We start from the raw sequence: 15,513 nt of genomic DNA, 5'->3' as shown, positions 1-15,513 counted from the left end.
GAGTGTCGTCCCTCGAGCTGTAGGCTATTCCCGTTTCCTTAAAGGCAGAGAAATAGCGGTGGTTATGAGCGCAAGATAGGCCTATTACTTAATTGCTGTGGAGGTCTGCGCTTAATGTGACTTAATTGGACCTGTGGATAATAACTGTTGCGTAAAATATGTTTCTCATACAGCTCTGTTTTCTACAAATATAGCTGCGATCACCTACAATTTTCTAAACTTAACGGTAGTGCGTAGACAAGCCGACGTTTATAGGGGGGAAAAAGTTCATTGCTGTAAGGGAAGAATTTTATCTATTACCATTAGACCACTGTCGCTCATTACACTAACTACACTGTTACTGTTATAGCTCAATAAATAATCAACGTCATCAACAAGGAGTAGTATTTTTATCACATTTTCACCCCAAGGGGGATATCAGGAAAGCATTTGATTGGGTGTCCGAAGCATTTATAAAGCATCCAGTAAAACACTTATATTTTCATTCTCAGTTACTCAATGGTTTATTGTCTGGAAAAGGAATTAATTGATTTGCACTGAGAAATATGGATCTAATGATAATTATCAATTCATTACTCAAATCATTTTCAAAGTCTACACTCTCTGGTCCAATATTGAGGGCACATAACACCATTAGTAGCTTGTAGGGTATTTTCGGTCTCAAATCACTGGATTGTGCAAATGTGCCAGGCATTGCTGATTCTGAAATGGGTTGCTCTATGACTATCATATTTTTTAAGCTGACCTGTTTTTATTCCATTATATTTTATACATATTAATATAAAATGTAATATTACAAATACACCTGGATAGATAGAAATGATAATAAAGATGAATGACACTGCATGTCAATAGTAGTTGTAATAGCAATGCTGAATGTGAATGCATTTGTTATACTGTTAACCGTATACTTACTATTAAGGCAGATGATCTTTTACAATGGCAGTGCATGATGCGATACCCTTTTTGTTTACAGGAAATCTTTTAAATAATTAATTATATGGTATATCGGTTCATCATAAGGCATGCAATATCAAAATGCTTTTTGTTGGATGTGTGATTTTGTCTTTCGATGAGCATTCTAGTTTGCTTCCTTGTTTAGGATTGACATATGATGTATGACATGTGATTGACAACACATGGGGCCACTGGTGAAAACTATGTATTATGGGAGAATGTAGCAATGCTGTCTTTACAGCTAGGCTGACAAGGGAAACATTCTGTTGGGTTTATATCTCTTTCTTACTGGCAACCATGAGCCGTCTCATACAGGGATCCCATTTAGCCCTGTGCGCTCTACTTTACAATTTAGCAGACAGTACACTGGAGCACATCTGACAGACGCTAAAATCCGTGCCTTCTGTTCTTTGGGAGTTAGCATCTAATCATCTCTCCCACAGAAGCGTGCTCAGATAGGCCACTCTTAATCTGTATTGAACTTCTCGTTGCAGCTGATCCTGTGCTCCATGTGACCAGAGGAGATTCTATAGCTCAGCACACATCCAATTTCTGTATTTTGTTCTAACCTGTGAGCATGGTCGCTGCTCCTATGAAGTACCAAAGTCACAGTTTTATTTTGTTTATTCATTTTTGTTGGTTTGTTTCTTTTTTCTTTTTTTTTTTCTTTTTTGACAGAGGGAAAGTGATCTTGAATTGATTGTTACCCCGTTCTTCAAAACTAGGATGTTCAGTTCATCTTTTATTTTTGATAATGTGATAGTGCTACCTTACCTTTCATATGAGAAAGTGATTGTTCTAATTTTAATGTTATTGAAAGTTGATGAAAAACAGTAGTCACATCTTGTACAGGCCCTGCCATAGATTGGCAACCTGTCCAGGGTGTATTCCTGCCTCTCGCCCAATACACTCTGGGATAGGCTCCAGCACCCCCCATGACCCTGCCCAGGAATAAGCGGGTATAGATAATGAAGAGATGGGTCTTACAGAGTGACAAGCATTCTCATATATCCACAATATACCTCATAATATTATATTGTAGTTTATATATATGATTTGATGATTTTTTTTAAACATAAGTAATTAGTTAAAATGTAACATTAGGTAAAGGTTTTAGTGTAGTATGTCCATGCAAGCATGTCCCCTGTATTTTATTCTCTGATAGAATAATCCATTTGTTTTATCAGATAATTTCTGTAGTGAAATTCACTCAATGGCAATACTCTCAGGAGTGGATTACACTTTTGAAGATTTCTTCATGTAGTCTCCCTTAAATGTAATTATGTGGAATTGGAAATACAAATGGCATAACTGAATCTTTGAAAATTTCTGTTTGACACAAAATTCAACGGGAATGGTTTTAACACGCGTGTGATCATTGAAAACAAGAACGTTATTTTTTTCTGTACCATAATGTGTATCCAATATCGTATGACATTTAAGCCAAAATGGTCCATATCTAACCTCTCATAGTATATTTATGTCCAGTTGTAGTAGTCTATTTTTCATTTTCAGCAGATATTATATGCTGCAGTTTACAATGTGTGTAATTTTAAATAATATCCAATACACATTTTCACTCATATAACTTCCTGTAAAGACTTGGCTCTGATCGTTTAATAAGTATAGCCTATTTTTTTTTTAAATTATCCTATTTTACATGCATATAATTTTGCATAGGAAAACTGTAAACACAACAGGAATTTAAACTGCATGGCATTAATTGGCCCTCTTTGAAAGTAGCCATGGCCAGAGTTCCTGATTCTTCTCCGCTCTGTCATGTGACAGTAGTACACTCAGACAAACAGGATATGAGCATGAGCAGATGCCACAATGGGTCAATGGCTCTTTATTTGCGGTTTATTTTTGCACCACAGTAAATAGATCCAGCATTACTGTTAACCTCACAGTGTCAGAGTTAACATGGTTTCTGACCTGGAATATTAAGGAGCACACATGCAGTTCTTAAGGAGGGGTGGAGCTTTGGAGGTGTGATTTCACAGCCTACCACTGATGGGATCAGACATTGAAAGGTTTCCTGTCACTGTCTTGTGAATCTTGAAAGCAAGGAAGACCTCATTAATGATTATAAAACCAACTGTAGTGCAGTAAAGTACAATTAAGCAAAATATGTAGAAAGCATGCTACAGAATCTTGTGATTTTGTTAGAAATATTACATATTATGTAATATTATGTTAATATGAATCTTAATACAAAGTCTTATGAAGACATTAGATAGACTGTGTTGTGGCATATTGTTACACAGCTTTAGTAATTACATTAAAGGTTAGGGTTTTGTTGGTAGCTTGAGGAAGGGGTAGAGTTGACATTAAGGTTACCAATAAATCTGAAACTTGAATATAATTAATACAGCATAATTTATCAATCTGCCACCACAAGTTCATACATAGTAGTAATGCCTCAGTTACATATAAATTACAGTGTCTTTATACAAAGTGTTTTGTCTGACAATGAATGCATTCTTAATCAAAGATGTAAGGACAAAGGGCTTGCTTCACTTGGTGAATGTGCATGGGTGCACCCAAAATTTTGTCATAGTTGCATGTATATCATCTGTTTTTGTTCAGTAACTCTTGCAGAAAATTGAGTCTTGTTTTGAAAATTAACCAGCCATTTTATTATTCTAAAAGGTACGTACCAGGGACAGTGGATGGGAGGAATGCGACATGGATACGGTGTGCGCCAGAGTGTGCCTTACGGGATGGCTACAATTATTCGCTCGCCACTTCGAACATCCCTCGCCTCGCTTCGCAGCGAGCAGAGCAACGGCACCGCCCTGCACGACATGTCGGCGGACACCCCCATCGGGAGCAGGGGGGGATTCGTCCTGAACTTTCACAGCGAGAGCGAGGTCGTGCCGGGAAAGAAAAAGGGCCTGTTCAGGCGGGGGGCCCTGTTTGGCAGCCTGAAGCAGCTGAAGAAGTCCGAGTCCAAAACGTCCATATCGAGCAAGCGCAGCTCCGCGCAGAGCGACGCCGCCATGAGCCGCATCAGCTCCAGCGACGCCAACTCCACCATCAGCTACGGCGACGGCGAGCTCCCGGAGGAGTACGTGCCCACGGAAGACCACGTGGACGCCACCACCACCGAGTCCTACATGGGCGAGTGGAAGAACGACAAGCGCAACGGCTTCGGCGTCAGCGAGCGCTCCAACGGCATGAAGTACGAGGGCGAGTGGACCAACAACAAGAGGCACGGCTACGGGTGCACCATGTTTCCCGACGGCACCAAGGAAGAGGGGAAGTACAAAAACAACGTCCTGGTCCGCGGAATACGGAAGCAGCTCATCCCCCTTAAGAACCCCAAAACTAAAGAGAAAGTGGACCGCGCCGTGGAGGGAGCCCATAGGGCGGCCGCTATTGCCAAAATGAAGGTGGAAATAGCAGTTTCAAGGTAGGCACCGTGACCCGTGTGCATGTGTTCAGCTCTGCCACAGTCATTCGGGCCAAAGCTTTGGCCACTGTGTTTTAGCATTATCCGCACCCTCTGATTAAGCTGCATCGTGTCTGTGTGGCAAAACTGCTGATGATGTTCAACCATCTCTGAACCAGAGTTACAGTTTTTGAGCAGGGCTTGCTGGACAGCTCCAGGATTGTTCATGCTCCCGTGTCATCTCATAGGATTGTGTCTGTAATGGTTCTGCTTGTGTGTGTCTGGCCTTTTGGGTTTCCCTGACATTCCACCTGAAATTTCTATGGTTTTATTTATGGTCTCTCCTAGTTTGAAATCCCATAAAACTAGGAGAGTCTGAGGCACATTGCTACACTCAGTTTCCGCAGGGCGAAAATGTCCCCATGGACAAACCGCTTGTCTACAGTTCGGAAGACTTACGTTTACGTTTGACGTCTCCTAAAAAGAAAAAGCTAGACGGAGGTGTGCAGGATTGTATTAAAATATGAGTTGGTTCTCAATGATTTATTGTGTAACACCCTTACATGTGTCATTCGTGCTCGGTTAGAATAGAGGCTGTGTAAGCTGCTTTCGCATATACAGAATGCTAATCTCTGATCCAGAATAAAATTGTGGCCATTGTTATGCAAATGAAGGGCAGATGGTGTGAAATATGTAAATCAGTATGTAATCAGCCCTGAATTGCCTCTTCTTGACAAACTGAAGTGAATTATATTTAAAGGTTTTCTAGTATATGTCTGCATATACTGATGTACTAGCAAAGGTGTATTTGAATCCAACTGAATCCGTTTTTTTTTTTTGGTTATTTTCATTAAGAAAGGCCTTCGTTTGGTTGACATTCGTTTTGGTCGCTTGTCATTTTATTTTTTTGTTAATATGCAAAATTTTCCCCCATGGAATCAGTACTGTAAATTTTCTAACTGACTCAGAAAGCTCAAGTTAAACAGTCAATATCATCATTGGAACTGTTGTCATAATTTGGTACCTGACTGTACGATGGACCATTTCTCAGGCAAGAGGACATAAAGCATACCATATAACTTCACACTGCAGGAATATTGATGTAGACTATAGATTTTTGTAGATTTCTCTGAGCACTTATTTAAGGTTTTGTTGCATTGTGTGTTTTCTGACCGACCACCTCTTGGTTATCTGTCCTAACTCAATATCCTGAAACAAATTGTAAGAAACCTTTTCTTGAAGTGCTTGTATGGCGATGGCAATTGTGCATTACCTTTCATTTGCATGATCATGTGTGGGCTTTCAGCCAGTCAACTTTGGTCTCTCATGTGACAAAGTCAAAGTGTAAGGCTACATAAAGCCCTTGTTTCTGTGTTTTAGTCATCAGTAAGTCCATGCCCACTGTCTTTGAGGATAGGATGTTTTTATTGAATGATTTTTGACTTTTTGACTATTCTATAATTCGGAGAAGTGTTCACTTAATGGTCATGGCTCAGACTGAACAGGTCCTGTGGGACTTTGCCATCTGCTGATTCGCTTGTCATTTCTTACTCACCCTAATGGAGCATGCTCTCTTTGCTTTGATCTTGTCTATGGTTTGCTTTGTTTTTAAAAGTTCAAATCCTGTTCATTCACCATTAAGTTTAAACATCCGTTTTAAAAGCAACCTTAAATAAATAAATCACGTTTGATTTGTTAGCCTAGCGCTGACCAGTTTAACCCGGAGTCCGTGTGCCTCGTAACAGTCGACACCCTTATAGAAACATTGCTTTCCTGCTGTTTGTTCCCGTTTATTCATGAGCCATGAAATGAACCTTTGAAGCATTTCACTACCGTAAGTTGCACTCATCTCAGGTGTCCAGGGAGCATTCAAGAGGTCACGTATCCTGTGCACTCCATGACGGCGAATGCTCTCCTGCCAAGCGCTGTTCTTACACGACATTCTGCCTTTAGTAAGTCGGCTGGGTGTGACCTTTTAAACTGAAGGCACACTTGTGTTGCACAGGATATTGAACATGGTGTACAAGCAACAAGAGGACACAGTGATACAGTGTAAATGTATCTTTATTCTAGACAATATAAATTCAAATATAAATTATCCCTGTAAGCTGCTTACAGTTTGGTCATGGTTGTAATTCATTGAGCTCAAACAATTAACCTGCCTCAGGAGCCCATAAATATTATGGCCACATACAATTCCACAACTCTGGCAGTTTGCGCTGCCCTACGAAAGACTTGACAGTCGCAGGCTAGCTTCTCCAGTGCTCAGACCACATTCTAAATTCAGTGTCTATAAATTTTAAAAATAACAGAATTTACATACTCAGATTCCAATGGCAGCAAGTTATGAAAAATTAACACTTGCATAGTGTAACTACACAGTACAGATTTTGGTCACGTTTCATCTGGGCTCTGCTTAATTATGTTACTCACAAAAGTTTATCTCAAAGTGCAGTTGTCAGTATCACTGAAATTTGTATGTTGTAGCCTAGGTAGCAGCAAATTAGTAAGCCTAAGCAAAGATTGCTAAAAAAAACAGCTTTATTAATATTACAGCCAAATCTAAGGTGATAGTTGTCACTTGTAAACCTTTAGTACATACCTTTTTAAATCCTGAACGCACACACATGCACAAACACACACATGCACACTCGCGCACTCACACACACCTCTCGCTCTTACTCTGTTTCTCGGTTTTTCTCTCCCTCTCTGTCTCTCTTCCTCTCTCTCTCTCACAAACACACATAGACACTCACAAACATGCACTCACACGCACATGCACGCACACGCGCACACACACACACAAATACTTAGCTGATTTTGTGTGGTTTTTGGAGCATTAGAGAGACAATGAAAGGGATTATCGTCTCCTGTGCCTGAAGCAGCCTGAGGACTCCCTTTATAACATTTATAACATAAAAATGACAGGTCAGCATAAACCCATTGCATATAATCCACCATGAGGATTTTCTGACCTCATTAAAATAAAGTTGATAAATAAAGGCAACCATTTGAAAGATATTGGGCATTTACAATACTTTTCTTACCATTTTTTTTCCTAATGTGTTCCTAAAAATGTTCCTACAAAAAACCAATATAGGATTCATGACACATGTGCAGACCTTCATTGTGCATATTCCAGGTGTATGAGATGATGAATGCTGACTGTTGTTAAATGTCCAATCTTCTTCATGTGATTAGCATAAGGAAACAGCCATGAACAAATACAGATAAGAAAAAAAAGATGAATGTCGAACTGCTTCTGGAAATGTTCTTATGCACAGTTTACGATCAAATGTGATCATATGTATGTTTCATGAATCAGACCCATTGTGTACTAAGACATTCAAATATTTTAAATAAATCAAATTTCAGAAAGTAATTCATTATACGGACATTATGATTAGCCCGATAATAGTAACAGGGTACACCTGATATGAGATGAAGGCTGCTGCATTATGTCCGATATTAATTACTGTTAAAGAACTGTTGTTTTCATAGCATTGTGCCTTTATCACTGGACAGGTTTAAACGCTATTCAATGAAATTTTTTTCTGTCTGTTGGTCTGTAATTCATTTGAACGTTGGTGTAGCAACACCTTGCAAATAAGGAATTTGACATACTATTCTGGTCTTAGATTCCTATATTGAATTGACAGATATCATTCTCTCATCTGCTATTGTATAACGCCATGTGGTTTGCATGTGGCATGACTGAAATCTTCTGCCACCATGTCATTAAGTTTGCCAGGACACAACATAAAAATGACACCATCATTTTTTTCCTCCTCTTTTTGTACAATTTGCAGGTTTATCCAGGTTTAATAAAGAACATAGTAAATAGAGGGTATTATCACTACCTGCTACAGTTTCACTAAGCCAGAGAGTGGATGAAAAAATGCATGAAACACATAAATATGCATTAAACGTGGGGAACAGGAAAGGAAATAAATGATGTAGGTGGAAAATTAAAATTGACAGCAAACAGTTTGAACAAGAGTCCTCGAGCCACAAATGATTGACAGAAAGAGAATGGACAGAGAACGGCGATGAGCACGGCGATTCTCTTTTGTCAGGGAGTCGTGCCAGTGAGCCGTCCCACGAAGAATGTTGAGCACCAACCATTTCAAACAGCCTCGCGGTGATGAAGGCGACTTGCGTCATTTCTGAAAATGCCAACGGGAGGGTGGCCAGTGGAGTGTGTGTTTGAGAGCGAGGTGGTGTGAGGACTGCGGATGCTGCTGATACACTATATGGCCAAAGATATCTGGGCACCCCTTGGTCTGTTGTTCATGGTTTGGGCTAGGCCCCTTAGTTCCAGTGAAGGCAAATCTTAATGCTACAGCATGCGCTCACATTCTAGACTGTTCTGAGCTCCCCCAACAGTTTGGGGAAGCCGCTGTCCTGTTCCGGCAGGACAGTGTCCTCAGGAATGCAGCGAGGTCCATACAGAAGTGGTTTTGTCGAGAACATCGCGAAAGAACTTGACTGGCCTGTACAGAGCCCTGACCTCAACCACATCCAACACCTCTGGGATCAATTGGAAAGCCAACTGCCAGCCAGGCCTAATCGCTCAATCAGTGCCCGATCTCACTAATGCACTTCTGGCTGAATGGAAGCAAATCCCTGCAGCAATGCTCTAACATCTATAAAGCCTTCCCAGAAGAGTGGAGCTTGTTATAGCAGAAAAGGGTGACCAAGTCCAAATGAATGCCCATTATTTTGGATGAGATGTTGGATGTCAGGTGTCCACATACTTTTGGCCATGTAGTGTAAGTTCCTCCAGCTTGGGAGCGGTCCTTCTTAGATGCCTGCACCTCCATAGGGAGCCAATGTGACCCCTGTGTCAGTAGTAAGCACTTACGTACACCTAAAACACGCCCTGTTTGTGAAAGATCTGTGGGACCGGACTAGTGCGGATATGTTCTTAACTTAATTAAATCATTAATTCAACTTAATTAATTAGTTAATTCATCTGAGCCCATGACACTATTTTTCTGAAAAAGTAATGAACACTTGTCTTTGTCCAACATTAAGTAAGATACCTAGCCTATACAACCTCAGAAAATGGCCAGGTGTATTTATGGGAAATATAAAAATATGTAAGTCATACTGGAAATAAATTACCAAACAAATAAATGCATTATAAGAATGAGGGTAGTATAGCATTGTTTGCCCTCACACTCATGTTGTACTGTACTTACCACACTCAGGTATAAACATCAGTCTATTTTAGAAATATCACTAATGTCCACTTATTATATTTTGATACAACAGGGAAGTGGTTTGTACAATTGTGAACTTTGAATGAAAACTAGAAGCAATAACTTCAAAACTTTTAACGGTATCTCATATCAGAGATAGAGCTGTAACCTGTATCACCGGGTCATGTCAGGATACAGCGGGGGTGGGGCCAGGCTGATTTGAAACATAATGGTCTACCTGACAGTTCAGCTCAGTGGGTAAACATGAAGTTATTCATTTTAGGCACTGAAGCAAAACTGTTGCATGAAAAGAATCAGCGACGCTAAGGGAATTTGTTTCACTATATCATATGCTCTGTGCTTGATAAGACGTCGACTCGGTGCTTAAACGGAGCCAGGGATTAAAGGATTGCTGAGGATTAAAATATCTAAGCCGTTAAAGAGTACACATTCTCCCCACCTCTGACATTAGAAAAGAAACTGTCTGTACTGTCATTAATAACGCAGACGGTAACCGCGTTACTGCTCTCTGCTGAATGAGTGGTAATAAAGGTACGCGGAGCTGGTTAAAAATACCACAGCTGTGTTCACTGGTGTTAGCCAACATTAGTTTGCTTTGTGATTCTGCTCGTTATTTCCCCCCGTCTGTTTTCTGCACTGTGCTTTTTATAGGAACCAATGATTATCTCATGCTTCAGATATACCCTCTCAATGTCTGTTTTTATTTTTTTTTATGAAACCCACCCAAGAAGGGTTTCAGTCAGGGCCCAAATAATTAAGAGAGGGCTTGTCTCCAGAGAAATGTCAGCAATAACAGGAAAATAGCTGATAGTGTCTTTTCTTTAAAGTGGTTAATGTGACTGAATACAAGAAGAGAAATGGAGAGAGAGAGAGAGAGAGAGAGCAAGAGAGAGACCAAAGGAGAGAGAGAGAGAGTAGAGAATATCCTAAAAGGTTTGAGAATATCCCTGTCCCAGCGGTAAGATCGGACCCCTGGGAGGGAAGGAGCGAGTCGCCGGAGGGCCGGGAGCAGTGCTTACGGGTGCAGCCAGGCCCCCGAAGCGCACCGCCGCGCTCTCTGACTAAATAAGGCAAGGCATGAGTTGGCTTATCAGCAGTCTACAGGAATATAGCCCACCGGCAGCTGATATCGTCTGCCCGAGCGCTCGCGCTAGCCCGTGTGTTTATCGCTTGCCGCACCGCGCCGCGCTGCTGACTGCGTTCGGAATTTAATTCCACATAGTTTTTAAACCTCGGGCCACTTTAGACGTGCCTCGAGTGGGCCATTTCAGAAGCACTTGGCGCTCGTCCAAAAACTGATGGGGGAGGAGGAACGTGAAGAGCATGGTGGGCTGTGGGAGATATTGCACATATTTAACTGTGTATAAAAAAAATGTCTTATCTGCTTGGGCCTGGCCAGACTCTCCAAGGGAAGTTTTTCTATGAAAGTTTACACTGAGTAGAAAGGGTGAAGCATAGGCTTTGCAGTCCTCATGAAATGGTGTAATTGTTTAGTGAACATACTGCTAACTTGCAGTATATGTAGTGTTTATTCAGTGTAGTGTTGATCCCTGAGATTTTTTCGGCTCAGTATACATTGGGCAGGTGCAGTGGCGATGTGTGCTTACATCAGTGTTTTTCTATTTCATTTAAATGTGTTGGCTTCCAGATCCTGTTAAGGAAACTGAACTAATCAGAGCAGTAATAGTCATAGAGAAATTAAATTAGTGGAGTAAATGGTCAAAAAATGAGATGTCAATTTCAATATGGATTTTGTAGTAAAGGATAAGTAAATAAAAATAAAAATGGTGTATTAGTTGTATTAGCTCAGTTATTTGATTTTAGTCTTTACTGAATTGTACACCTGAAAGAAAAGGTAGTTGATCAGAAGCAGAAGTCAGTTATTGATTCAATCAGTTTCAACAAGTTATGCAATGTTGAAACTGATTGAAAATGTTCACTGTATAATCAGTTGAGCTGGAATTTAAACATGAAAAGAGGTATGTTTTCTGCAACTGTAAGAAAATACAGAATTCAAGCAGTGGGTGACATACAGTAGATATATTTCCACATTCGTGTATGGAAGTACATATTTCTGACAACTGTAATTTCACCACTGCAAATGTATAATTATTACTCATGTTCTATTGCCCTGCAACCAGGCCAGATCAGTTTTTCACTGATTGCTGATGTCAAGATATATTAGCATTCCCTGGAGATTTCTCACATGATAATCATATCGCTTATCAGCTGTGCTTAGCTTGCGTTACAGCAGAGATACTGTCTCCCTGATCATGTGGCACAGGTGAAATATCTTACCCAACTAACTTCAGAGCAGAGCCCTCTGAACTGATATGCCTGATGTTCCTGTCTGGTGCTCTACCAGACTTTCAAGGGTTTCATTTTAAGCACCGAGGGTTCTATATCAGACCATTGCTGCTGCAAAGGACTGGGTCTAAGCCATGCTGGTAGTATGAAATGGATGCTGTACCAAATATACACTCCCGATCCATTTCAATCTGCATAGAAAGGGAGGAATATTAAAACCTAATTATTTCTGCACTGGAAGCCTTATGATCCTTCTGTGGGCTAATGATCCACTATCTGAATTCTGCAGCTGCACATCAGTGTTAAAACCCCTTTTCAATTTCAGAGCCATATTTAACTATTACTGAGAGGCTAAATGCTGTTTAAAATGCAGTTTAAAACGTGGTCGTCATGTGAAAAGTATCACATCTCTTTAAACGTTTGATTCCCCTTTATTAAACATAATGGCTTAAAAAGGATTTATAAACCAAAAATCTCCTTTATAGTTTAAAATAAATGCTCTTTACTTTCACATGTTGATACAATGAGTAACTGTTTTTTGAAACATTTTTCTCACTTTATGCACACTCTTGAATCTAGATTTTTTCATTACTAATTTAAAAAAAAAATTAAATCTTTTAAAACTATGGTAAATTTTCTCAGTTCCACAAAGAACAAAAAAACATAGAACAAAATAATGAAAGTTGACATGTTGACATGTATGTTGTTGCATATTTTGCCTTGCATCAATCTTATAGTTGGTATTTTCAAATTAAACACAATTCAAATAAAAGCAATCACCAGATTCCAAAGATTCAATGTTGTCTCCCATGTGCTTTTTGTGTTGTTAAAGAGTTAATATTGTCAGAAATGGGCCAGATTCATGATATATCAATACAGGCCAGATGTGCACTGTATGGACAATCCAAATGACAATTATATAATCAATGGAATACATTTAATTTCAGTCTTTCTGCCTGTAAAGGATCTGAATAAGTATCAAAAGTAAATTGAATATGTGTTCCCTTGTAGAATTAATGGTGCGGAGAATCGATTTGACTTTCGCTAACTCGAGTGCAGTGCAATTGTCATTACGAAAGTACATGAGGAGTTAATCTTTGGTAATATGATATTTTCCCTGGCCCCGCAGACAGGGACAGACAGACACATGAGGAAGCCGTGCAGAGGTCAGTCCAGCTGTGACCTCTGAGCACGGCAAAGGGGGAAAGAGGATATTAGCCGCAGACAGGGAGCATTTACCACTGATCAGCACCCTGCTGCAGTCCCCAGATGAACACAGCTCTGCTAACTTCCTGATAATACTCATTAGCAAAACATCATTGCAGCCTTTTTTGTTTGCACAGTATGTAAAATGCAAGGCCATGCAAGTGTTTGGTGCCATATTTCAATTTCTTCCTTTGCTTTCTGTAAGGGACATATTTCTGAAGCAAAGATTGTTATTTATTATGAGACTGGATTTATAAGCCTTATGATTTGAAGAGTTTATATTTTTAATATTCTCTGTCAACAGATTTATTGCTCTCATTTATATCATCATATAAATGTAAATATACAGTAGATTCAGTCATATATAATCATAATGTAGATGATATATAGAGCTTGCCTAAAGGAAAAAGATGACATTACACACAATAAAATGTCCTGTGTTAGTTTAACTTCAATTTAAACATTAAACATTTTATAGTGCAGTCTATAGCAGTGGTATATTTCCCCAGAGCATTCTACACTTATCTCAAGCTTGCTTCTCATTGTGTGCCTACGTTTCAGGGTGGATAAACAGTTGTTAACTTTGTTGAAGTATATAGTATATAGGAGTGCATTTATGCACCCCATGCCACATGGATATTGAGAGATCACCATATTATTTGTGCTTTATTTCTTACATATATTATCTAATTTCATGTATAATTATCAATGAAAACATCTGGCGACACTCATAGAATGATTATATGACTATCATAAAAATACCCAATTCACTGCACGCTTGAATTTTGGTGCATGCATGCGTTTGGGTTGGATATAAGGTTTGTTTACTAGCCAAGTGGTGCTATAGGCAAGGTAAGGTAAGGCACTGTTGTCAACCGTTTGTGATGGATCAATCTAAACAAAAAATAAATCCTGTGCACATTTTTTGCATATGTTTCCATTGATTTCAATATTGTCTACCTGAGGTGTTTTCTTTGTCTTAAGCATGGCTGCTGTCGAAAGAATTCTGATTTTACAATTGACTGAATGAATGAATAACAGCAGCAGTTTCTGACTGACTCCCTCTGGGTATGGTCTAAACAAACTGGATTTGTGGAGAAATATGCTGCGGCTGTGGGCTTTGAAGCGCTGCCTGCGGTGTAAAGATCTCACACCTGACAGGGTCACGTGCACACTTGAGTATGACAGGAGCGTGCGTGGGTGTGGGGCAAGAGAAGCCAGTGCCCTAATTAAAACTACTGTGAGTACTCAATCTGTTGCCAGGAGATGGTCTTGCTCTATAGCAGACTCATTGCTGTGTGCTAAGCGAGTGTTACATATACTGAGTGTAATATACTGAAATGATTATTTCATCTTTCCTGGAACAAGTGTGGTCTCACAGAGAATGAGGAGGGGTACCCTTTTTTCTTCCTAGTGTTTACTATACTGCTTGAGGCCCTGTACGTTTCACTGTAGATGCTGGATTAATTCATTACACAGGCCAGATGATGTGTTGAACTGCCTGGCCAAGTGCTCGAGAGTTGCTATGGTGATTGTTCTAGTCATCTCTTCAGCCACTCTTTAGTTTTCCACACTAGCTACGTCGCTGCAAGCTAAACATCATTTTTACTCACAGCTATTCCTTTTCATTCCAAATAACATCATTTACTGAGCTTTTTTTAAGAAATGGTGGTCAACCATTGGAAGTTTCTTTTATCAGGTCTACAGGATAAATACAAAGCATTTTATTCTAGCCCAATAAAAAAATAAAATAATAATAATAATAATAATAATAATAATAATAATATAAATGTCTGGAATATATATATGCAGTATAATTTGCTTATGTCACTCATTAAGGGGAAACAAAGATAAAATGAGTGCACTGCAGTGTCCCTAAGCTTTATTAATTCCACACATATTTTATGAAGCTTGCATAAGAGCTCCTGGGGGCAAACTCACTGCATCCTTGATAGCAGGGCTCTGAGCCACAGAGAAGCATCCGCCTGGCTCCTGGTTATTTTATCATTCTGATTCTCGTCTTTATTTGAGACACATGTTCAGTTTCTAAGTTATGTCAGACATTTCTGTCTTTAATGTGATTTACAGCACAGTACTGTATTGTTATTGCAGCATAATTCATAATGTTGCCAAATACATCTTCTCCTATCACTAATGTACAGTTCATAGGGGTAATAGAAAGTGTTCCATGCCACACTTAAAAGAAGATTGATTATTTGTGGCTTTACACTTTTCAACAGAAATTCCACACTAAGGATATGTACCACAGAAATTATATTATCAGCTGATTAACATCTTAGCTTATATGGAAATAAGCCACACATTGTTTTATCACAGTTGTATTATTCAACCATTCAAGCTGCAGTGCTAACTGAATAGATTGCCCTGCTTGAAAGACTACTATAGTGCTACTCTACACCTAAC

The 15,513-nt window shown here is 39.5% G+C and overlaps 1 protein-coding gene across 5 annotated transcripts in view; it reads left to right on the top strand.

The window, feature by feature from the left end:
- The window catches only part of jph1a (junctophilin 1a), a 38,056-nt gene that overhangs the window by 1,606 nt on the left and 20,937 nt on the right, over nucleotides 1-15,513 (top strand). For 4 of the 5 annotated variants that reach the window (XM_064333112.1, XM_064333110.1, XM_064333111.1 and 1 more), the window contains one exon: nucleotides 3,610-4,372. In XM_064333112.1, coding sequence (XP_064189182.1) covers nucleotides 3,610-4,372 — 763 coding nt within the window. The other variant, XM_064333114.1, reaches the window with a different exon arrangement.

This window comes from Anguilla rostrata, chromosome 4 (assembly GCF_018555375.3).
Source record: "Anguilla rostrata isolate EN2019 chromosome 4, ASM1855537v3, whole genome shotgun sequence".
Classification (NCBI taxonomy): Eukaryota; Metazoa; Chordata; class Actinopteri; order Anguilliformes; family Anguillidae; genus Anguilla; species Anguilla rostrata.
This window is presented reverse-complemented; position numbering and strand designations above follow the sequence as displayed.